The sequence below is a fragment of the Perna viridis genome, chromosome 5 (assembly GCF_037379345.1).
Source record: "Perna viridis isolate PV_CMFRI_1.1 ecotype Kerala chromosome 5, ASM3737934v1, whole genome shotgun sequence".
In the NCBI taxonomy this organism is placed as follows: Eukaryota; Metazoa; Mollusca; class Bivalvia; order Mytilida; family Mytilidae; genus Perna; species Perna viridis.
Genome location: NC_142449.1, coordinates 12,950,389 through 12,974,949, shown reverse-complemented (window position 1 = coordinate 12,974,949; position 24,561 = coordinate 12,950,389). Strand labels below are relative to the sequence as shown.

The window sequence follows — 24,561 nt, the reverse complement described above, 5'->3', positions numbered from 1 at the left end:
GAAGCTACGTAGACTTTTTGTATCGCGCTGGACGTCTAACAAATAGCCGTCTGGAACAGGGTTATGTTGCTACAAGATTGAAGTCATCACTACAGAAGTTTTATGGTCATCATAGTCTTGAATCGTTTTGATGTATCCCTCTACACCATAAAAAATTATTTATTCAACGGGTCATAGTTTCCCTTTCCTCCTTTGTCTACCCCGGAATTGACTTTTTATGAGCAACTCGGCAGGTGTTTCTAGAAAAGCAGAGGACGCTTACCCTACCGGTACACCTGGTCCATGCTCCCAGTTTTTAGTAGAGTCCGAGTTGCTCATTTGCTTTTGTTACTTTGTATGTATGATTTTAGTTACTTTATGTTCGTTGTTGTGTATGTATGTTTTCGATGTCTGATCTTTGTTCCTGGATTACATTCTTTTGATTACCGCTATAACCTTGGTTCCTTTGATTACTCTTTAAAGTCTCTAATACACTTCACCCTGAGTAATTAAAGTGATATTCTTGCAAGACATCCAGGTATTATTTAGTGTCTGTTCATTACTACTTTTCATCTGACTCATGTCAAAGTTCACTAGAGGTATTGATCCATATACATACCTTAAACTACAGATTGCCGAAGAGTTCAAACTTAAAACGTTACCCTTAGAGATTATTGTTTTGAGAAATTGTTTGACTGAAACTAAAGTGGTTGTCCTCCATTTTTTATAGGCAATGTTATGGCAAGTTTCATTACAATCAATTAAGAGCACACAAAATCGTCCGAAAGAGAAACAGATGACAAAAGTAATTGATTGTTGCGGTGTAACGCCCGATCAGAAATATTGCAGTTATATCCAGGCGATGAACATGACATGGATGATGAAAATGAACATGAAATAATGATAAAATAAAAGTTGGATGGGGCACAAGGATAATGGGGTCGAAAAATCATGATTGCCACTGGAAATAGGGAGAAGTGGGAAGTGTTAGGCAATTTAGCCACCTGTGGCGGAGCCCAATGGTTCCTACTCGGATAAAAAACCATAGAAGGGTTCTTTAACGTGCGCGGAACGTGACGTCTTGAGGTAGAGCATCCTGAATCTGCGTTCTTCAAACATACGGATACTATAATGGTAGTACTTAGGCATTAAATTAATATTTAACAAATCAAATTAAAACAACAATTTCATTTTGCATTTGATGTCTCAGGAACAAATAAAGAAACGTTCAAATTTCCATATTTTTGCAGTCAATATTTTCATAGTGGGATATCAACTTGTAATTAAATAAGTTTTTGTAGGAGTTCATATTGCTAATGTTTTAGCTAAACTTCAGTTTTTATTTGTAATATGTATTATTCGGTTCGTTTTATTGTGTATGTAGATCGTATTTATTTTATGTTTTCACGTTTATTTCTTGATTTGGACGTATTTGAATCATCCCACTGCTGACGCTTCGGATTTTTACCGATGTTCATGTTTTATTCTTATTTTATATGAGTGACTAAGACTAAAATGAAGCACTTACCTCAAACGTATGGTACGATGTGTCACGTACTCTTCAAATTAATCAATATATAGTGATGTTTTTTTGCCTAAAATGATCAAATGATTGATAAAACGGTAACAAACACAGAAGGTTTTACAAACATTTTTTTTTCTAAAACGAAGGTTAATAAAGTTTGCAATTGGTAAGTATAGATCATCTATGTATATATCAACTACATGTAATGGGTACTATATTGGGTCACCAAAACAAATCGGAAACCGATATGTATTTAGAATTACGCATTTTAAAACATCTACATATATCGTAGATAGAAGCGAACAAATTAAGACGGATGTTCATGCAAGTGTAGACTGGATGATTTTAATGTAGGATTTATTGAACATTTCCATTAAGGTGTTTTATAATAAGCCACACAAAATCTATTTCAGCTTGTAACTTTATACATTAAAAGCAAAAATAGAAAATAAAATTTGCAGGCCAAGAGCTTTATTTCTTACAAATGGGGCGTTGGTCTCTTCCTGTATTATGTTGATTGCCAATGCACACGCTATTTTCTATTGCCTTTCTAGAATATGGATTCTTGATATGCTTTGTAGACTGCCACGTATAATTTTGACTCAATTACACTTAATTAGATATAGCGAGTCAATCGATTTACCGAAGATATAATTTAAGAAGCAATTTAGCATTATTATTTAGAGGAAATTCCTTTGATTCAACAAGTGTCATGGTTTAAGCTTCATTCGGTTGAATTTACTTTAAAAGGCATAGCATAAAACAAATTTGCTACAACGTTCTCTTTCCGAGATATCGTTTTTTTTTTGTTTTGTTTTTGTTTTTGTTTTGTAAAATGAGTTGAAATAAAATAGGCTTTTATGGTCGTGTACAAAGAATGTGTCACTTTCGTTGTTTTTGCCCTGTCAATGTTTTTTTTTTCTTTTCGCAAAATTAGAATAAAAATATCCTCTGTACTTTAGCCTCATGTACAACATCATACTTGATGATTTAAATTAACTATAGAACCGCTAACTGTTTCATTTTATCTTGTGATCTTTGTTGTATTAAAAGCTAGGACCGCGATAAAATTAAATGGAAACTACCAATAAAACCTAATGGAAGATAAAACATTCATTGCATGAATATATTATGAATGTATCTACAGAATCAGTACTAATGACATTGTTGTTTATTGATTTTATGCATAAAAGTATACAATGCTTTCCCCCAATGGAATCAATGACGGTAGTTGTTATATATATATTGTCAAACAGAGGTTATACAATTTTCATTTGGATACATTCTCATTGGTTTTACTTTCTACATACAAAACGGTCATATATCAAGGGTTTAACAAAGAAACGTGATTACTTTCTCGTATGATTTGAGTCAACTTTGTTCTACTACTTTCTCTTTTACTTCTTCTTCTTTTACTTCTTATTGTTATTATTATTATTATTATCATAATACGTATTATTATTAGCTCGATTTTAGAATAGTTATATTTGAAAGTTGTGTTCTTTCCATGATGGAATAACGGAGACCTGAAACTGAGCATGCACTAAGATAGATTGCACAATTAAGTGTGAATATTAATGACAATTATACCATATATTTTTTTCACGTTGACAAAATATTTATTACTATTATTATTATTATTTCTAAAAACTCTGAAGGTAAAAAATAAGATTTCTGTTTCATTGCAATTGTGTTACCACGCCAAATGCTCAGGTGTAGAGGTTAACGACCAGAAAAAGGTTATGGAACTACATGTAATTTTGTATCCCAAGATGGCTTTATCGTTGACATAGCCATGCTTATTTTTGTCTACTTCAAAATCAAACTTGAACTTGGAAATGGGTTTATCCGTATTTTTAGGGATTTCATTACCATGATTATGTGTGTTTGTATGTACTGGAAAAATCGCATCAACCGATGTCGTAAAAAGATCAAGCAAACGTTTAGATTGACATTGCTTATTTCTTAAACGCAAGGGTAGTGTACATATTTGATCTTGTACCTGTATCACAATAAAGGAAAAGCTTAATCAAACACATATACAGAGTGATACTCACTAGCCGTGCACGTTTAAAAAAATATACTTTAATTGCATTGTTTTGTCATGTGTTTTTGAAAATCAAATTTAAGAGAAAGGAGATTTTGACAATATAAATGAATTGTATGATAAGACTTTCAATGGATAACGGTGAAGTAGTTAAGCAATGTACTAGTCTTATTTTTCTACAAAGTTTCAATTTGACAATTTTTGTAGTTTTTTTGCATTCTTCTGAAAATATAAACGTGAAAAAAAATAGGAGTAATGAAAGGAACCAAAGTCCCTGTGGTAATCAAAAGAATGTAATCCAGGGACAAAGACCAGACATGGAAAACAGACATACACAGCAAAGAACATGAAGTAACTAAAATCATACATATAAAATAAAATGAGTAACTCGGACTCCACTGACAACTGGGGACATGAACCAGGTGCACTGGTAGGGTAAGCGTTCTCTGCTTTTCTAGAAAAAAGTCGGCCAAGTTGCTGATAAAAAGTCAATTCCGGGGTAGTCGAAAGAGGAAAAGATAACTATGACACATTGAACAAATCAGTTTTTATAGCACAGATAGATAGACCGTAACGATCCACTAGTTCATGATGACGACCATAAAACATCTGGAGCAAAATAACGCTGTTCCAGAAACCTATTAATTTGAATTTCTAGCGCGATACAAAAAGTCTGCGTAGTTTCGTCAAGCTCGGGCATAACGTATGAGTTGTGACATGAACACATCATACACAGGTGCTGAAGGGATGTTGCCACAGATGAAAGGAAAGTTAACAATTTTGAATGAAAAGTTGTCACGTTTATAGTAACGTTTGGTCAGTAGTTTTCCTTTACCGTCGATTTTTAAGTGTAGGTCAAAATATGAGGCCGACTTTACAGTGTCTGTAGTATCCTTTGTCTCAAGTTCTTTGGGGTAGATGCGATATCAAATCCCCAAAATTAAGATAGTTTAAAGATAATACGATATTTATATAGCGGAAACTGGGATTAAAGGATGTAGCTAAAGGATATTTTTTCTTTCGGATCAGATCAGCTATAAAGTCAGCCTCATAAGAGTGAAAGAAATAGTCAGCAAGTAGTGGGGCACAATTAGTTTCATTTCAGTTGAAAAACGGAGGTAAAAATACATAAAAATGTGTATAGTATAGAGCATATATAGTATCAAATATAGTATAAAGATCTTCATCTACCATGGTTTGTTTGTTTGTTTGTTTGTTCTTTTGTACTTAGTTAATTGAGATCAATACCATCAAAAAATATTCCTGTAAGTGTAATCAGAAAGCTTTACAAGTAATATTGTATTATTACACAATAGTGGCAATATCATTAGCACGATTATGGTAACATAACTGTATGTAGTGATTAAGATGATATTAGAACCCTTATTTATGATAACCTGTTGCGCAATTCAAATGTAAATCGAAAATCTAATTATAAACTGACAGAATGAATTGTCATCAATATCATTACTTCTTTCCAAATGTTTATCAATTATTGTAAGTTATAAGTGGCAATACATTAAATTGCGATTCTGATTTTTACAGTTGTTGTATGAAAAAAAAATTATATTTTAGTATAAGTTACAATGGGCTTGTTTTTATACTTTTTAAGTTATGTATACTTAAATGCAGAAGCTTTTCAAAATATTCAATCTTTCAGTTATTAAAAATCTAAGACCAGACACAAGGGTATATTATGATTTAAGTGTGCTCTGCAGAACTTTCTGTGCTTTCCAGTTGTCAAGGTTTAATGCTTCAAACTAGCCATTTACAAAGTTACATAAACTAACCTTTACATTTATATTTAGGGCTCATAACTTATTACTAACACACACCAACAGAGTTTTGCATACAGGAAAAACAAATAATCGGAGGGGCATCCTGTGTCTGGCACACTTCCTCAGCGCCTTTGTTCAAGTCTCCTTGCTTGTTACAGAATTACCCCGATACATTTTAAGATGTGTCGGTTATATGAAAGTTCTCAGTAAGCAATCAGAGTTGTGCTGACATTTACTAACTTGAAGCTGCTTGGCTTTCTACAATGATTCTTAAATCAATTTATAATAAAATGTCTCAGTATTATTTTACTAAACTAAAATGTCGTAATAAACGCAATCATTTGTAGGGCATTTTATGATATAAAACCCGTTGAAGCAATAAAAAGACGACAAAGTTGAAGTTTATTGTACTCTAAAACTTTGCTGTTAAAATTGCTGCGTTGGTACATTGCTTCGTATAAAAGTCAGTGCAGACTAGGGGAAAAAACATTTTCATAAAACTCTTCACGCTTGTAATGTCTAATGTCTTATGTCTGTTTGTGAAAACAAGATAAAATCTTCTTTTGTACTAAGCAAATACAATATAACAAGATAGCATATCTTATAGTATGCAATATTAACTTAATGCATGCCATTGTCGCTTTTAGCTAAGACAATAGACAATTTATTACCGAGAAGAAAGACTAATGTAGTCATGCAATAAACGTATAATCTGAGTTCGATAGGACAACAGCAGTGGGAATTATTTCTTCTCGGTCGCATTGAACACTTGACACTAATTTGATTAGGTTAAGCTCACGAAGTGTAAAAGAGATGTTACTGAAGCAACATATCTTCAAAATTACAAACTACAGTCCTAAATTATTTTCGTTATCCATAAAGGCAAGAGTATGTATATTTAGTTTTATTCAATATAAAACTCGCTGAATTGTTGAGTTTGTATAACGAAATAGTATTAGAGGTTTCCATCATATTCCCAGTATGCTTTTGTAATTTGTAGATTGCTCTGATCGCTTATATCATCGCATTGATTCGAAAATATATATAACATGGTTAACCGTAAAGTTTCTACTGTACAAACATATGTACAGATTTCCTATGAGAGGAAAACAATTTATTTATTCATAAACAAAAATGATTTTTCTTTTTTTTTGGGGTAAAAATGATTATTTTTAGTCTTTTTAATTATTTCTGTTAAATACTTGGAAAGTTTATTGTCCTATTATTTTTAATGGTTTAAAGACATAAAACAAAGTTCATTATAGTGCAAATTTTACAATGGGTCTATTTGTACTTGATTTAATTCTTGTCTGACGCCATTTAAATGAGGACTTTTTGCTGATGTCCCATTATGATATGTAGTTTGTATCTGCCTTCAGGAATATATCATCTGTATATGGCATAACATGATTATATCCTTCCGAGTCAGCATTAGAAATTACTAGGAATAAAACTTATAGATGAAATTACGTGTCACATTTCTTCAACATCAATTTCTTATAATGTTTCTACATTCAGACCTTACAAGAATTGAAATGATTTTATGGAATAAGCATGTCATCTGTTATAAGAACGCATAATTGATGAAAATGAAAATTATTGGAGAAGATCACTTATTTTAAACAGATTTTATTTGGACTAATCTATGGGAATAAAGCTTCATAATTTAATGTATATGACTTACATTTTTACGTTAGAAGAAAACTGCATACAACGAGAGGAAATCTTTTGACAGGATAACACAGAAAACACCAAAAATAATATATCTAGAATGTATATGGTGAATATGTCAAAGAATAAAGATATTTAATGTGATCACAATCCCCTCTCTTTTTTAACCTGGCCACTGATGAAAAAATGTTACACAATTAAACCTACCTAAGATCAGTTCAAAAGGGCCTGAGTCCCTTGTTTGAACAGAAATAAGAAAACGTTACACGTGATTATACGTGTTACACGAAAGCATAAACAAAGGGCTGGTATCATTTAATTGACATTATCAGCTCCAAACCAGTTAAAAAGGTCCTAAACTTATGTCAAACATACAATTATAACAACTACAAAGTTAAGACAGAAAATTGAATACATAGTAGCATAAACCCTAGAATTACGCCTTGAAATAATATGCTCTGAAAGCTTGACCATTTACTGTTTAGTGTAACGTACATATTGTGCTGTTCTGTAAAGGTCTGTTGGGGAAGATAAACCTATGAAATTGAGTAATCATATCCGGAAAGGACATTTATATTGGCTAGTCAGGTCATGGTGACGACTGTAGAATATCGACTTTAAACTATGAGCATTAAGTTTAAGTCTTTGTAAGAATCAGGCAAAATGGAAAAAAGGTCAGAAACATGTATGTAAAATCCTAACCAATCTGACAATATAATATAACATAAGGATACTTTCTCTTTTTGAAAAGACCATTATTTGATATCTGTCTTGCTGGCCTTGCTCTGACATTTTCAATAGAAGGTAAGAATAAGGTTTTACAGATTTATCTGCCTTGAAATGTTCATTTGTTTGTGTATTTCAGTGAAATTATATTTCAATTCACCAACTTGGTGTGGAAAATATTGTCTTTTTTTCTGTATTCTGGTGGTGCAAATAGTCTAATTGTACTATTTTGATGGGTTTTCAAAATTATACTTATTATGGTTTTTGCAAACTTTGATTTTTGACTAAATTTAACTCAGGTAACTTACATCTTACTATTTATGGCAGTTGGAGGTAACTGATCAGTTTGGATACGGAAGGTGTAGCTAGTGTTAATTAATGTGTACACCTATTCTACGGCGAGGGGGTCCGGGGCCGCTTAAAGCCCCCAACGGGTCCAGGCCGCGAAGCCCCCCTGAAGCGCCTGGGATTAAGGAAACGTATATAGACAATATTTGTAATTGAAAAAATACCCCAAAAAGCAAGGACACATCACAGTTAAGATCTTTAAAAGAATCATAGGAAGTTGAAATTATACAATTTTGATGATTCTTATATGTTTGCCAGAGGGATTATTGTCTTATTGTTTCTATGTTGTATTGTGTCATTTCCGATATCCTTTCATTATCAGTAATTTGCTTTTTTTAGCAAGATAAGTTAAAATTCATTGAATAAATTTGTGTCTTATATAGATCAACTAAAAGTATCAACTGTTGGTATCAAAACATGCAAATGAGAAAAAACACATCATGCAGATACCAATCAACCTCTTTACTGGTTCTACAGTTCTAGCCAGTCTAATAAATGAGGGCCATCTTCCTGTTTTTGCGTGATGCAAAACAATCAATTACTAATATTATAATATTTATGGAAACTTTTCGGTGAATGTGCAACAATGCTAATGACTTTTTTGTTGATGTGTACGCCGGGCGTTTTGACGTAAACGTATCTCCGCGCCTGTGACTCTCATTATTGAAATGCCAATTTAAACAATATGCTTTAACATATCACACATTATTTACAAAAAAATCCAAAACTCAATTAATTTTCGAGAAGTGATTTTTTGTTTTGTTTTGTTTTCGTTTTGTTTCGTGTTTTGAGTTTGTTTTGTTTTCATGTTGTTGCATTTACTTTTGATGTGGTAGGTTTTTAAGCGGATTTTCTATGAATGTGTGGAAGTATTTTTAGTTAATTATGATAATAAAGCAGTTTCAAGGATGAACCGCTTCTTTATTATATAAATGATGTTGATGCATCATAAAGTTTATTTTTTTTGTTTTACTTTTTTATTTTCATTTATTTATCTATTTTTATTTTTAATTCTTTTTTGTTACTTCATAATCTTCATAAAAGTAGTATTCTGAAGTGCTATGCAACAAAAACCAAAAAAATTGCTTCCTGTGCCGAAATTCTTGTATGACCTTATATCAAACTGTATATAGTTTTTAACGAATGAAACTTTGAACATCCTGCTCATTTATGGTTATTCGCTTGAGAAGTTGCACAAATGCTCAATATGTGCTCGCCGCAACGACTGTTTTCCATGGTTACAGCTTGCGTTTACGGTACAAAATGTTTTAGAATTTCTATAGTTAGTAAGTATTGTTATAACAATATCAAGTTTAACAGTACTGAATTCAATTATTGTAAAGAAAATTATTGTTTCTAAATTCCCAATAAAAAACGTTCTAATACACTGCAAATGCATTCCCGATCTACTGTTTTATTTACTGAAACTTTCCCCAGTGGATTGACTTGTCTCGAGGTTCTCTATTTTGGGCTTCACCAAAGATGAATAACCTTATCTTTTACGATAGACAACCGAACTGTCTGGTAGTGGAACCGAATAGTTGTTAAAACGATAGACATAAAGGAAGTGGAATTGAAATTAATGATATTTCTTTTTCTTTTTTTTCAACGTGTTTTAAGTTCGTCTACAAGTCGATTTTTGACTTTTTATGAGCAACTCGGCGGATGTTTCTAGAAAAGCAGAGAACGCTTACCCTACCGGTGCACTTGGTCCATGCTCCTAGTTTTTAGTGGAGTCCGAGTTGCTCATTTGCTTTTGTTACTTTGTATGTATGATTTTAGTTACTTTATGTTCTTTGTTGTGTATGTCTTTGTCCCTGGATTACATTATTTTGATTACCACTATAACCTTGGTTCCCTTGATTACTCTTTTACAACCAAACTCTATGGAAATTTCTATGGAAATTTGAAAATTCCTTTCTTCAAATAACCTAGACAAACTAAATTGAATAAATGTGGCACATGTAACATCTATTTTCTTTACTACCAATCCTTTGAAAACACATCACAAGAGAAAAAGAAGCCAGAAAGACCCATGTAAAATATATCTGTCTGTCTAAGACTCTTTATATTTATCAATTAACAGTGTCTAATTTTCTCTTCGTTTAACAGTTAAGTCTTACAATTCCCATAACGTTCAGGCAACAAAAGCTGATTTATTCTCGTTTTTTATTTGTTTCATTGAAAGATGTATCCTATTTGTGTCACTTATATTAACCATTTAACAATCAATCGGCAATCTCGGTCTCCTAAAAGAACTTTATATAAGATTGCTAATTGAACAACCAATCTGCTTGTCGTCCAACGATTTTATTTATTAATAAGAATAATGAACAAGTGAACAATAACCACGTTTAAAAAGTAAAAAGGAACTACATTCAAATCATATAAATATAAAACGTAAAATAAATAAAGAAGATAAGCCCAATTTTTGTTTTGTCTTAAGGCCTTCGTCAAGGACAGAAAGTGTTGAGGAGAAAAGTACCAACTGCCGATCCCTATCCCAGATATAAGGCGCTCTTCAAAATTGATCTTGATCATTGTGAAATATGCGTCAAGTTCAAGATGAAAAATTGTGAATTTACATGTATAATTGAGCTGACGAAATTCAATTGAAACCGATTTATGGTGACTAAATACTGTAGGTTTTGACATTCATTCCAAAGGGGTGGGTAGTTTTTTTTTGTTAGTTTTGTAAAGGACTTGATGTTTTATCTTTTTTTCTGTTTTTTTTTTACATGAATGCCAATTAAATGATTGATGTACAAATTTTGTACTAAATGAAATCAATTGTTCATAAACAGACACGGGGAAAGGAATGTTGGAGATTTATCAGAATTTTAAATTACAAAAAAAAAACCATGACGTTAAACTTTTCCTGGATTTTTCATGCTGAAAAGCATAAAATATTTCAGACTTTCACAGAAATTCCTAAATTCCTTAAATGTAGCCATATGCTGAAAATATTTTCATATATGAAGGCAAGAGTAATCTTCACTACATTAAGAAAAAAAGATAAAAAAAACTGTCTTTATAATGATGAAAGTGTGTCCATTCCCTTAATTTTCTATAACAAAAGTGTTTAATAAAAATTGAAAACATATTTATAAAAAAAGACTTTCTGTTTTTAACCCCTAGTTTGAATAACTGACCTTTAACCCCTACTTTTCATGAGTGATCCTTAACCCCTAGTTTGTATGAGTGATTTTTAACCCCTAGTTTGTATAAGTGATGTTTTACCCCTAGTCTGTATAAGTGATCGTTAACCCCTAATTTGTATTAGTGATCTTGGATGAGTTTGAATGAGTGATCTTTAAACCCCCCTAGTTATAAAAGTGATCTTTAACCCGCCCCCTAGTTTGTATAAGTGATCTTTAACCCCTAGTTTGTATGAGTGATCTTTAAACCCCCTTCCCAGTTTGTGTAAGTGATCTTTAACCCCTACTTTGTATATATGGATCTTTAACTCCTACTTTGTATATATGGATCTTTAACCCCTTGTTTGAATGAGTGATGTATAAACCCCTCTAGTTTGTAAAAGTGATCTTTAAACCCCTCTAGTTTGTAAAAGTGATTTTTAACCCTCCCCCTAGTTTGTATAAGTGATCTTCAAACCCTAGTTTGAATGAGTGATCTTTAACCCCTACTTTGTATATATTGATCTTTAAACCCTAGTTTGTGTAAGTGATCTTTAACCCCTACTTTGTATAAGTGATCTTTAATCCTAATTTGTATAAGTGATCTTTAATCAACAGTTTGTATACGTGATCTTAAACTCCTAGTTTGTATAAGTGATCTTTAATTAACCCCTAGTTTGTATGAGTGACCTTTAGGATTGTGTTTGTTGCTCAGTGGACAATTTGTTGTTGATTGATATTGTGTTAAATATCAAATGGTAAGATATTTTATTAAAAGATAAAAATATACGTAATTCTATTGCGATTGTGTAGCATTGACTCTATCTCGAAAGAGATAGTATTTATATCAACTCTACACCTAGAACTAATCTTTCTGTATCAATACACGAGTCCGATGCAGATAATACAGTTAAGACTATAATTTGATTACTCTAAAATATATCAGAGTGTAGTCAACCAATATTTAATCTTAATTAACAACTCACATCCTTAATTACTTTCTTCGCCTCGAGGAAGCAATTTACATTTGTCAAGTCTAAATCAATATTAGAAAAGACTTAAACCTTTCAGTAACATGACACAAAGATTGAAGATCAGATTGTGCTTTTGAAATGTTAATTTAATCAATTTTCAATCTATGCAATAAAGTGTGCTTAGAATTCTAATTTTCAATTTCACCTTTTAAAATACACCGAACACTTTATTTGGAAGGGTTGCTTTATACGGAAACTTTTTCATTCCAAGGTGTCGTGTTTGCATTTATTGTCTTAGTAACAGAGTTTACTGACTACAAAAACACACTTAGAGTTAATGATGTAGGTTTGGGGGTAAACTTGAGGCTTTGTTTTGTCTATAGACTGCACTGAAGAATATATTAAAAATATCTTATTAAGCGAGCGAAACAAGCAAAGAGTATTAATTCATTGCAGAAACAATGAGATTTATGAATTATGAGACAGAATATTTTAACTTTAAAGGAAAACAGGCTAAAACAATCTCACTTAGTCTAGTTAAGCAATATTGACAATCTTGGCACGAAAGACTCTTAAAAATTATATCTAAGTAAAAGTAAACTTTTGTTTTACTTCAGGATGGCCATTTAGACATGTTTTGTCATATTTTCTAAATGGCAAAAGTACAATCAAGTGCAACATATGTTTATATAATGGAATTATTTTTCAAAATCTTAATTCATGCCTTTACTTCCAATGTAGGATACTACATGGGATTGGAAATTGTTATGTTGCGTTGGGGTCCGCAGTGTTCTAAGTACAATATTTGTCATGCTATAGTGTGACTTTAAGTGGTCACTTATTTCACTTTGCCATCGTGTTTCTGTGTCCAAAAATTTTACGAATTGTCGTATAAGTACATGAACTCAAATACCGGAACAGCACATTTTTTGTTTTAATATATATTTAATCAAACGGTTTATCATAATTTGAAATATAATAAATGCATCATAAAAAATAATGTTGTCTGCTTCAATAAAGATTTTGTTTTAGTATTTTCCTTTGAAATATTTAAATTTTACATTGATCCGTTTTAAAATCGTTTGATTTTTAAAGCATTCTCCAAATAAAACAACTTGAACGTAGGAAATATGATCTGAACCAAATTTACATGAATAATTTAAAATGTATCTTCAGAAAATAGAATAATCTATAAATGACTGATTACATATACAAAAAACAGTATAATAATCAGTATCCTGTATAGTTTAGAGATGTAGATGTGTTCTTGTATTTACCCAGTTTTATTTTTGCATTAAATGGTATCAGATGTTTAAGAACACGTTTGTGCGTTCGTGTGGGATTCTCACTGAATGTTGTCATATTTCCATTAGTTATTTCAATCTCTTGAATATGTTTTGAATTCAAACGAACTTTGTCAAATACTTTGTTAAGTATACATAATTCTTCATTATCGCATTTCCTTCATTACAAGTTGGGTAACATCATCTACCATCATATCTATGTAGACAATAAAGCAATGTTAAACATGTCTTTTTTGTGCTCCATAGACAATGTGACTGATTTTGAGGTCTACCTTGAAGAATCCATCATCCAGAATTTACTGTATGTTCGTGGACTTTGTCTTTACATGAATGCCGTGGTATTTGGGACACATTGATTTTACTCTGGTTCTTGTGTCACATTGTTTTGTCTTTCTGACCCCTGCAATATTGTAGTTCATAAAAAAACAATCTCGTTGTGAAAATAGTCCTGCAAAACTGTCTTAAGTTAAACCGCTTGCATATGAATGTTAGATTAAAAAAATGTACATTCTTCCAAATACCCAACGTACGACCTCGTCTTATCACTCGAAAGCTGAACTGTCCCATTCCTTAATTTATGTTCTGAATCATTATGACAACAGGAAATTGTTTAAGTTGTGTGGTCAGAATGGCACTTATTTTGTTACAAAATTTACGATAATGAAGCCTCCAGGAGAATTTAGTAGTGAAATTGTACACTTAAGACAAGTCTTTTCGACAAGTAATAGATTGACGGATTGCAAATAATATTTTATGTTTCAATAATTGTTCTGTTATCATTAATCTTTGCGTCATAGTTAAAAAATGCGGATGCGGTTATCGATTAGTTTTAGTTGTCTAAAACACTCCTTTCAGAAGTAACGCTATGGGAGAGTAATTCTAATTTGATAATAGTATTTTTCACTTTGAAGGATGCGACAAAAACACAGCGCAATTTGTTGAGATGAAGATAGTGATATGCAAAATCCAGGCCAGTTATTTCCATGTCATTGATTGTGGAGTTGGTCATTCAAAAGTCATAACCTTTGGTAGAAATGTCGACAATTACACCGATCTCTAGATAGACTCGACAGTTTACCATAAATACTATTTGGGCAATGTTATGTAGCAAAAAGATTAAAGTATTTATCAAAATGTTCTGCGTTCATCACCATGACCTGAACGATTGAACGGATTAAATATCAGTTTGTTTCAGATATCAAAAACGAAATCCAGCTGTCAGTTCTCCCTCTTCCAAAACTCGTATTAAGCTGATTTTATATCTGATCTGCTCCGGAAGAAAGAAAATCGTTAAACTAGATCCTTTAATCTCAGTTTCCGCTATATAGATGATGTATCACATTTAAACAATCCTTATTTTGGTTATTTGATACATCGCATCTATCACAACACAAAGAATTTGAGATAAGAATACTACAGACACTGTGAAGTCAGCCTCATCTCTTGACCTTGACACTTAGAAATCTATGGTAAGGGAATAATATTGACCAAAATGTACGACAAACATGATGACTTCATTCAAAATTGTCATCTTTCCTTTCAACTGTGGCAACATCCCTTCAGCATATGCGTATGGAGTGTTCATATCACATCTCATACGTTATGCCAGAGCTTGCCGAAACTACGCAGACTACATCGCGCTAGAATTCTATCAAATAGGCTTCTGGAACTGGGTTATGTTGCTAATGTACAAGATTGAAGTCATCACTACATAAAGTTTATGGTCGTCATGAACTCGTGGATCGTTACGATGTATCCATCTGCGCTACGAAAGCTGATTTGCTCAACGCGTCATAGTTTTACTTTCCTCTTTCGACTACCCCGGACTTGACTTTTTATATGCAACTCGGCGGGTGTTTCTAGAAAAGCAGAGGACGCTTACCCTATCGGTGCAATTGGTCCATGCTCCCAGTTTTCAGTGGAGTCCGAGTTGCTCATTTGCTTTGGTTAGTTTGTATGTATTATTTTAGTTACTTTATGTTCTTTGTTGTGTATGTCTGTTTTACATGTCTGGTCTTTGTCCCTTTTTTTGTCTTTTATTTTTTTCTTGAATTGTGTTTGTTTGTTTGTTTGTTTGGGTTTAACGTCTGAGCAGCAATATTTCAGCTATATCCAGACGATGAACATGAAGTGGATGATAAAATGAACATGAAATGATGATGAAATGAAAAATGGGATAAGACACAAGGACAATAGGGTCGAGAAATTTTGATTGCCACTGGAAATAGGAGGAGGTGGGTAGGGTCGGGTAATTTATCCTCCTGTGGTGGAGCCCTATGGTTCCTACTCCGGGAGAATACCACAGTAGGGTTTTTTAACGTGCCAGGAACATGCCATCTTTCCCAACACGGTGCACCACTATGGTTTGCGGTCAGGTTTTCCGTATTATAGCCTGACAACCCCAGCATGTAACACGCCAGGGGTACCCCATTCCACCACCTGGGGCACACAACCCAGTTTCTCTGTAGGTAGAGCGCCTTAGCCCCCAGGGTTCTGAGCACTATTAAGTCGCCTTTTACGACAAGCTTAGCGCTGCTGCAGGCCTATTTGTTTGACACCCGGACCTGCATGGGTCTACTTTTGTTCGTCCATATTCCTCTAAGTGTTCAAATCTGTTTCACCTACAGAATCTACTCGAAAACAACTTCTTTATTTCAACATTATAAAATATTTGTCGTTTTATTCGATGTCGAAATTCCAGAGGGATCTTTGGAAATTTGAAAACTAAGATAATTATGATTAACTTCAGAGGGTTATGTTGGATTTTAACTGGATTTCCTTCCCCCTTTTCTAATTAGTTTGTTGAGAAAGTGATAATGTGTTGATATGATTACTTTTATAAGTGTGTATTTTTTTCCTTTCTTCATTGTAGCAACGTTTAAATGATTTCCACTTAACAAGAAACATGGTATTTTTATCATGTGTTGTGTGTTTTATTCGTTATTATATTTGTTAGTTTTATAAAAGAAATGATAATCAAACAAAATCTCCTCTTTGTTCCTATTTCAATATACGAATGGGATGTTGGTTTCTATCTCCACAATTTTCTAACCTGCATGCAGTGATCCATTCATGCTACAAACAAAGATTTATTTACTTTTACATATATATGGCGCTGGACTTTGTGCAGGCGGTGTAGCCATAGATGTCACAGCGGTACGAGTTTGAGTCCCGCGGAGAGAACGACCAAACATTTGCTTTGCACATTTGACAGTTTTAACATCGTTGGGAAGTTTACATTATTTTCCTGTATCAATTTGGTCCGATGGAGCAGTGCAGAGTCGTCACATTCCGAGACGTTGCATATACATATATATATTTATATTTGAGTTTTGTAAATCATTACTCGATCGTATTAGCATTAAAAGGTCGAAAGAATGCACCTATCTTTGAAAAAAAAAACATTTAACTTCTAGGGTAAATTGACACTACCGTTTTACCATGTCATCTAACAGAGTCCCAGTTTCTTTTTTTACATTCACATGCATTATTGAAGTAATCCGATGGCATGTACTCAAATTAATTGACAGTAAGACTGACGACCAGAATTAGCTTTTGAAATTTTAATCAAATCAATTTCCATTCCATTGCCTGATATATATGTAAAGACTGCTACAAATGCTACTTACACCAACATATTTCGGTTTTTTTTTTTCAATTGATATAATTTATTATTAGGAATATCATAATACTATTAGTGTTTGTTAATCGTTTCAAATAGTTCTTTCTGTACATATATTTAAGTACGCCAAATACAATTGAAATTTCAAGAAATGGATATCCCTAATGAAAGAGACTTTATGGCAATTATTATCACGCATGCCAACAGCTAAGATCTGCATGTAAGTGACCATAGAGAATATTTTTTTTCAAAAAAAAAAAGGATCCAACGTGTACTATTTTTTCTAAGATAGAAATAAACTATTGATTTTTTTTATAAGTGCAGAATCGTTCAAACATTTCGAAGGATTTTTGCGATTGAGGGTGTTTAATTTTTGTTTTAACAAGTAAGTTGATTATTTCTTAAACATGAGCGTTATTTCGTTTTTTATCAAATTACAATAAAACAATTCATTTTGTGATTGGATAGAAACTACTAAAACCAGCTTTTACTTTAGTTACTCTAAACAAACAGATTGAGCCTTTGATATTTGATACAGGTTTTAATAGAAGCATTGCAACATAAGTGGTAAACGTATGAAGAACTGCTCTGTCTCTGGAATCGGGCAAGATGTAGTTATACGATAGCGGCAAAACGAGGGGAAGTCGCTAGACAATGAACAACGGGAACACAAAAATTATAACAAATAGAGAACAAAACGTACGACACACAAGACCAAAATAAAAAAAAACAAATGAACAGCACGAAAACCACATCTTACATAGAAATATATTTCGAATTTTAGTACACACCTTGAGACGTTTAAGATTCCTGCACGCACGCTAAACCCTCACGAAACGCACTATAAACGACCGCTTCTGTCGTTCGTTTAAACGAACGCTCCCATCGTGTTTTAAACGCACGATAAACGAACGCTTTTAGCGTGCGTTTAAACGCACGATACACAAACGCTCATAGCGTGCGTTAATTTAACCTAGGATTTGCTATTATGTCTTTCCGTTTCATTCTATCATAAGTCACAATCCAATTTGATTATATAAGACTTCTTTTTTATTCTGTAATTTTATATATATTTCCTTCGTGAGATAAAATAAGTAGTATTGTCTGTGATTTATCAAAACTTAACAATTCTAATATTCATGTCAATGAAAGTATGGATAAACATAGAACTTGAGAATAGAAAACACTAATGTTTGTCAACTAACATCTTAATTAATCGCATTGGCATTATGATTATAGTTCGTATTTTTGGTTTGTTTGTTTTGTTTTTGTTGTTGTTTTTATTTGTTTGGTTGTTTGGTTTTGTTTTTGTTTTGTTTTTTGTTTTGTTTTGTTTTGTTTTGTTTTTTTTTTTTTTTTTTGGGGGGGGTGTCTGTTTCTTTTGTTTCGTCTTTTATTTTTCTGGTTTGTTTTTAAGTCCCTAATACTATTATCAACTTCTTCTCTCATTACTTTAGTTCGCATATGACTTGCTTAATTATATAACTACTCCACATTTTGCTGCTGTTCGGTGCCACGTTAACCGTCATACTTTACCTCTTAAATATCATACACATGTGTTCTATGTGTGATGCATGCTTGTATGAGAAAGGGAAGTTTACATTTAAAGATGAAATGACTGGTTAGCATTGAACATTACCCAGTTTCCGATTCAGACACAGGAGCTCGTTATAATTAACTCTATAGATTATAAAGTCGCTAAAAACTTGAGAGTAACTTTTGGAACGAAAATATTACCTGCACTGTCTGGTAACCAGTTGATTTGATTGAAAAACATCTGGGTCATCACGGTAACGATAGATTAATCATATCAATAGAACCAAGATTCTACCGGAAGTCATCCGATTTTAGAGCATGTCGCATTCGTTCCAGTTCGGATGTAGAAAGCAAGCACATTTCAGCAGTATAGAATAATTCATGATTAGCGACTTTAGTCTTTGATTTTCTAAGTTGCCTTATGTTTGTTTGTTTTTTTTTTTGTTTTTTTTTTTTTTTTTGTTGTTGTTTTTTTTTTGTCCCTGGTAGTGTGTGTGTGTGTGTGTGTGTATTTTGGAAAATGACTTTTTTGTGCATTTGTTGTCCTCCTTAAGAAGGTGAAACATAGATTTGCTCATTTACAATGAATATATTAATACCCGTGATTTTTCTATTTTTGTTTGTTTTTCACGGGACCCTTTAGTGATTCATGTCTGGGAATTGCATTATTGATGCTACACTATTACTGGTATATACTTACTTGCAATATGACATTTGCTGAGCAGGACAAATATGCCCTTCCGGAGCATCTGTTGTCACTCCAGGTTTTTAAGGGAGTTAATACCACTAAATATATTGTGTTAATATTGTCTTTCCTTCAGTTTTTATGGGTAAATTATTTTATTCATGTCTCTACATTGTGTATGCAGAATGTGTACGTAGATCGGTCGCCTCTGTTTTTTTTACTGATTTTGACGTATTCAAATTTTGCCACTACTGTCGCTTTGGTATTATATACATAGTAATAATTGGCTTATTTGTTAATGATATAACAGCTTAATTCGGAAGATAAGTATGTGATGAACTTTTATTTCTATTAATTGTAATTTTAGAAAGCTGAAAGCATAAGCAATGTTCTTCAAATCTTAATCTTAAAGTACAAGTAGGTCGTTCTAGCTGGTGATCAAAGGCAATGTAAGCGTTCCTATCTATATGCAGAATTAATTTGCTATCACCATAAATGATTCATAGACATTAGCGGTTACATAAAACAGATTGTTAACTGTAAAGGTCTACAGAGACTAAGTAATGCTTTACCCAATCCTATATGTTCCATACATTGTTAATGGAGATAGCAACTTCTTGCGTTATTATATATAGGAAGTAAGTTCCCTAATTCCCCTAATGACGAAAATTCTGTTTGTTTTGCTGCTTTAGTAATTCCATCATAAGTTTTTACCTCTTTTTAATCAATTTATACATAAAAACCGAACGAAAGTTAATATACGATGTACGAGTTGCCTTTACTTTTCAGAACGAGTGCAAATCTAAGTGTTTATGTAGATAAATACTTGAGGTGTATGATAGGATACGTTAGAGGAGGATGACAATACATTACCAATTAGGATGAGTTTGGTAATTTATTGTCATTGAGTCTAGACGTTGGAGATATCTTGTTTGCACGAAACTATTGAATTTTTATTAACTGTGATTGGACAATTTTCTGCTTTACTTTTATCGATTGGACTTTTTTTATCATAACAAATGGGTAAGCTTGTCTAAATTAATTCTTATACTTTGTCAAAAATATTCTTTTACCATTATAGTTTTTAAAGGTGTGTGTTTATAGTCCTATAGTTTAAGTCTATTCAAAGTATCGTCAATGTAGTATATACTATCATTTTCAGGCCGCATTTTAGTAATCAAATATTGACGCAAATAATATATCATAACATTAGACACTATAACTATCATCATTTTGAAGAGGTAGTGTGTTGGTCTCCAGTGCGGGAGGTCTTACTGTTTCTTCGCAAAATACGCGGTATCCAAGGGGAAAAGGTGAATGGTTGGCTCGGACTTAGCATGTGTTCGATTGAGGTGGCATACCTACCTGCAAACTATAAAATTTCATCTGTGAGCGGGTGCAGTAATAATTTAGCTCAGGACGTCGGACCAATATTAAGCAGACTCTGTTCGATTGGTCAAAATTATTGTCCTGAAATGCAATATCTTCATTAATACGTCAAGCAGTAACCAATATAATATTGAAAATAAAACAAAATGATTGTATCACTTATAATAAACTAGAATTGCAAAAGTTTGAGAATATAACGGTGCACAAACCCATTTGTTGAATCTAGCCTATAACCAAACAAATTGATGGTTGCATTTAGATTATCTAACGTTACAGTTGAACTGATCTCTAATTCTTTATATCCTGAAATAGTAACAAATATAGTTTTGCTTTCGCTAAAGGATAGTGCAACAAATCATACTGACTTTATTAGTTATTATACTACCTAGAATTATTTATTGAATGATCAATTTAAAGCGCATAAAACTTGAACAACTCAATCTTATTTTCTCATTTCAGCTCACAAGTCAGCTATGGCAAGACTCTGTAGATTGGTGAAGTTAAATGACAGTTTCAACACTCAAGTTTTTACCTTTATTTTACCAAATAAAGTACTGCGGGAGTTTTCACAGGATGTCTACGCAAAAGATCTTGTGTACGGTCATCACAAATGGACAGTGAGTTTTGTTAAAAGTGACAAACATATAGGAGCATATTTGAAACTGCAATCAGCATCTCCTGGAATGATTACTAAGTTGGATTTCTCTTTTACAATGTTGAACAACGACCATTTTACTAAAAACGAATCTTTCATTGAAAAGGAATGTGAGTTTTCTTATGATAGCAATGTAAACGGACGTAAAACGTTTGTCCCTTTGGAAGATATGGCAAAGCGTGGCTTTTTACAATGCAACGGTGAATTTCTTGTAGAGCTAGAACTTAGAAATAAAGTCTCGTCGTTTGAATGCTATTTACGCATTCCAAAAGAGAATAATTCGAGAAATTCATATGGACCGAAAATGGAGACACCCTATTTTTCGTTTGGACTTTCTGACTGGAGTATATCGTTGTTCCCAAATGCGTGTACTGTTGACAACGAAGATAATATAACAGTACAACTTATGAGACACACTAACTTCGACCACCTTTGTAATGTCAAGTTTCAACTTACCTTGGGAGACCAAAATGCATACGAATCTGGACCAATCGAACAATTGATGGACTCAACTGGTAATAGTGAACCTTTCACTGTTGGTGCTTCACTTTTGAAATTATCCCGAGGTAGATCTTCACTTAAAGTTAGAATAGAAATGATGAATGTGGTTTCTGTAAGCGAAGTATCAATGAATGCATTGAGCAAAAACAGGAATCGAGCCCACCTTTATGACAAGGATAAACAAGCTTGGATGCTCGAAGCTGATGCCAGTGGCAAATATTTGGCTTTCAGACTTTACTACACTGATATATCACATGTCCCACGGAAAAGTAGTAGATACGTAGCTTTCCACTTAGGGATTCTGACATTTAATGGTAGTCATTACTGTAGAGCTGTCAATGGTCCGTTCGTTAAATACTATGTACAGGATGAACATGATGAGGGTTATATTATACACACTGATATACCTATAGAGGAAGTAAGGTTACTGATTCTTGTTTTTTTTAAGTTTTATGAAGAGTTTTTGACTGATTTGTTTATTATTTAAAGACGAAAATCAGACCAATTTATTGACTACGTAGATCGAAAATGAACTTTCATTGCATGGGATTCTTATCAGTACTAAAATCTCTATACACAGAAAAAAATGAAACATAAACATGTTTTCATCCTTTTTTGAAATATAAGGTCCGACATTACAATTACATTGTATATAGTTTTGTGACTAAAAACATGGAAGCAGTTTTTTTTCAAAATTATATGAAAACCATACATTTTTAATATATTAAGGCAACAGAAGACATATACTCCCCATATGATTATATTTACTAGTTTTTCATTAATTAATCTGTTTGTCAAAAACATATGTTCTCTTAAGTTTTTTTTATGGTAGTCCTACATATATAATAACCATATGAAAAATATGTTGCATTTTTTTCGATGTACGAATGTAGTTTTAGTCACATTTTAAAATCTAATCAAAGGTAACATTTTGTTATGAAAACTTTAGAGCATATTTTACCAAATCAAACCATAATCAAATAACTTTATTGCAAAAAAATATAACAGTTATGTTTATAACAAAACGAAACAATCACTACACATAAAGAATTACATATGTAACATATATAACAGTTATATTTATAACAAAACGAAACAAACACAACCCATAAAGAATTACATATGTAACATACATAACAGTTATGTTTATAACAAAATGAAACAAACACTACACATAAAGAATTACATATGTTAACAAAATAACAAAGAAACATTTAACATGCCATGATAATATGTCTGTCCTCAATTCTAATGACCGTTTTAAAGAAAAGCCACTAGCGTAAAAAGCTAAATGGGCTATACAAACCCCCGCTTTAATTGAAGTGGTCGTATACAGAACAAATATCTCATTCTGATTACAGATCAGTAACCCAGATAGTGACTGGGTAAGTCCGGAGGATCAACACATTACAGTACATGTAGAATGGATAGACTCACAGCTGCTGGTATACCCAATCTACCACAGACTGGACGATGTAGCACGGGTCCATAAACAACAGATGATGTAAGAAACATATAGATATATACATACAATTGCTAGAGTAATCCACATCTAAAGCAGTAATTGAAAGTGCTTGTCTCACTTAGAACTACCAAAGTTCTTTATATTATACATATTAAAATTATGATTTATCCTACTCAGAACAAGATTTTTTTTTGGTTGTTTCTTGTTTTTGTTTTGTTTTTTTTTTTTTGTTTTTATTTTCTTTTGCTATCAGAAAACAAATATGATTTTAATGTGAATTGCATCATCTTTAATTGGCTTTCATCGACCAATATACTCATGGAATCATAGAACAAGATTTTATGTGTATTAGTACATGTTGAGAATAATTAATAGCTATTCCAAGATATATATGTTCACCAATTCGAAAACTTAATTAAAAAAAAACTTATCATTTGCTAAACCAATAGCGAAATCCCTTCTTTTCTTAAATGATTTTATTTTTTCCAGTAGCTTCGTGCCTATGTGTCACTTTCATTTTATTCGTGATTTTCTTATATATTGCAGAAGAGAAATATTGGCTTTGCAGTCTGAAAATTATGCCTTAGAGAAACAGTTATATAGTTACCAGCAGTCTATAGCAAAGACTAACGCAAAGCAACCAAGATCTTTAAGTGAAGACAGAGGGCACTCGTATCGACGAATGTAGGAAATTATGATAAAAGGGATATAACTGCGACTATTTCTGAATTTATTTTATCTTATGCTTCGCTTTCAAATTTTTATCTTTACCGTTTGTGTTGATTTTTTTTTTATTCAACAATTATTCAATTATTAATTTGTGATGATATACTGTTACCGTTAAAATTGATTAAACCAAATAATTTGACTAAATGCAAGCAATTAATTGTTTTTGTAATGCACATGTAAAGATATTTTTCAAGAAATACAAATTAAAACAATTTAATTGATTGATAGAAGTTAAGTTACATGTACTAACATGAACAAAATGAAAATCAGTATCGAATTATATTGATTCATGAATTAAAAATAATTAACCAAAACCCTGATATCTATTGGATAACACCATTTTTCTTGGGCTTACGTACAGTTATGTATGGGTGATCAGACCGCAACTCACAATATCTGATCGAGAATTAAATACCATGAGCCCATAGATAATGACGTTATCCCATAGGTAACGATACCTTGACTGGTGTTTAAAAAATACGACAAACAG

General features: G+C 32.3%; 1 protein-coding gene across 2 annotated transcripts in view; it reads left to right on the top strand.

Annotated features, from left to right (window-relative positions):
• The window catches only part of LOC148616090 (uncharacterized), a 31,159-nt gene extending 6,882 nt beyond the window's left edge, over positions 1 to 24,277 (top strand). The window contains exons 1-4 of one of the 2 annotated variants that reach the window (XM_088582786.1): positions 20,181 to 20,355; positions 21,181 to 22,295; positions 23,239 to 23,381; positions 23,889 to 24,277. In XM_088582786.1, the coding sequence (XP_088438912.1) occupies positions 20,352 to 20,355; positions 21,181 to 22,295; positions 23,239 to 23,381; positions 23,889 to 24,030 (1,404 nt within the window). In that variant the 5' untranslated portion in view covers positions 20,181 to 20,351 and the 3' untranslated portion in view covers positions 24,031 to 24,277. Of the gene's footprint in view, positions 1 to 20,180; positions 20,356 to 21,180; positions 22,296 to 23,238; positions 23,382 to 23,888 lie in introns of those variants that run through there. The other variant, XM_088582787.1, reaches the window with a different exon arrangement.
• Positions 24,278 to 24,561: the final 284 nt, after the last annotated feature.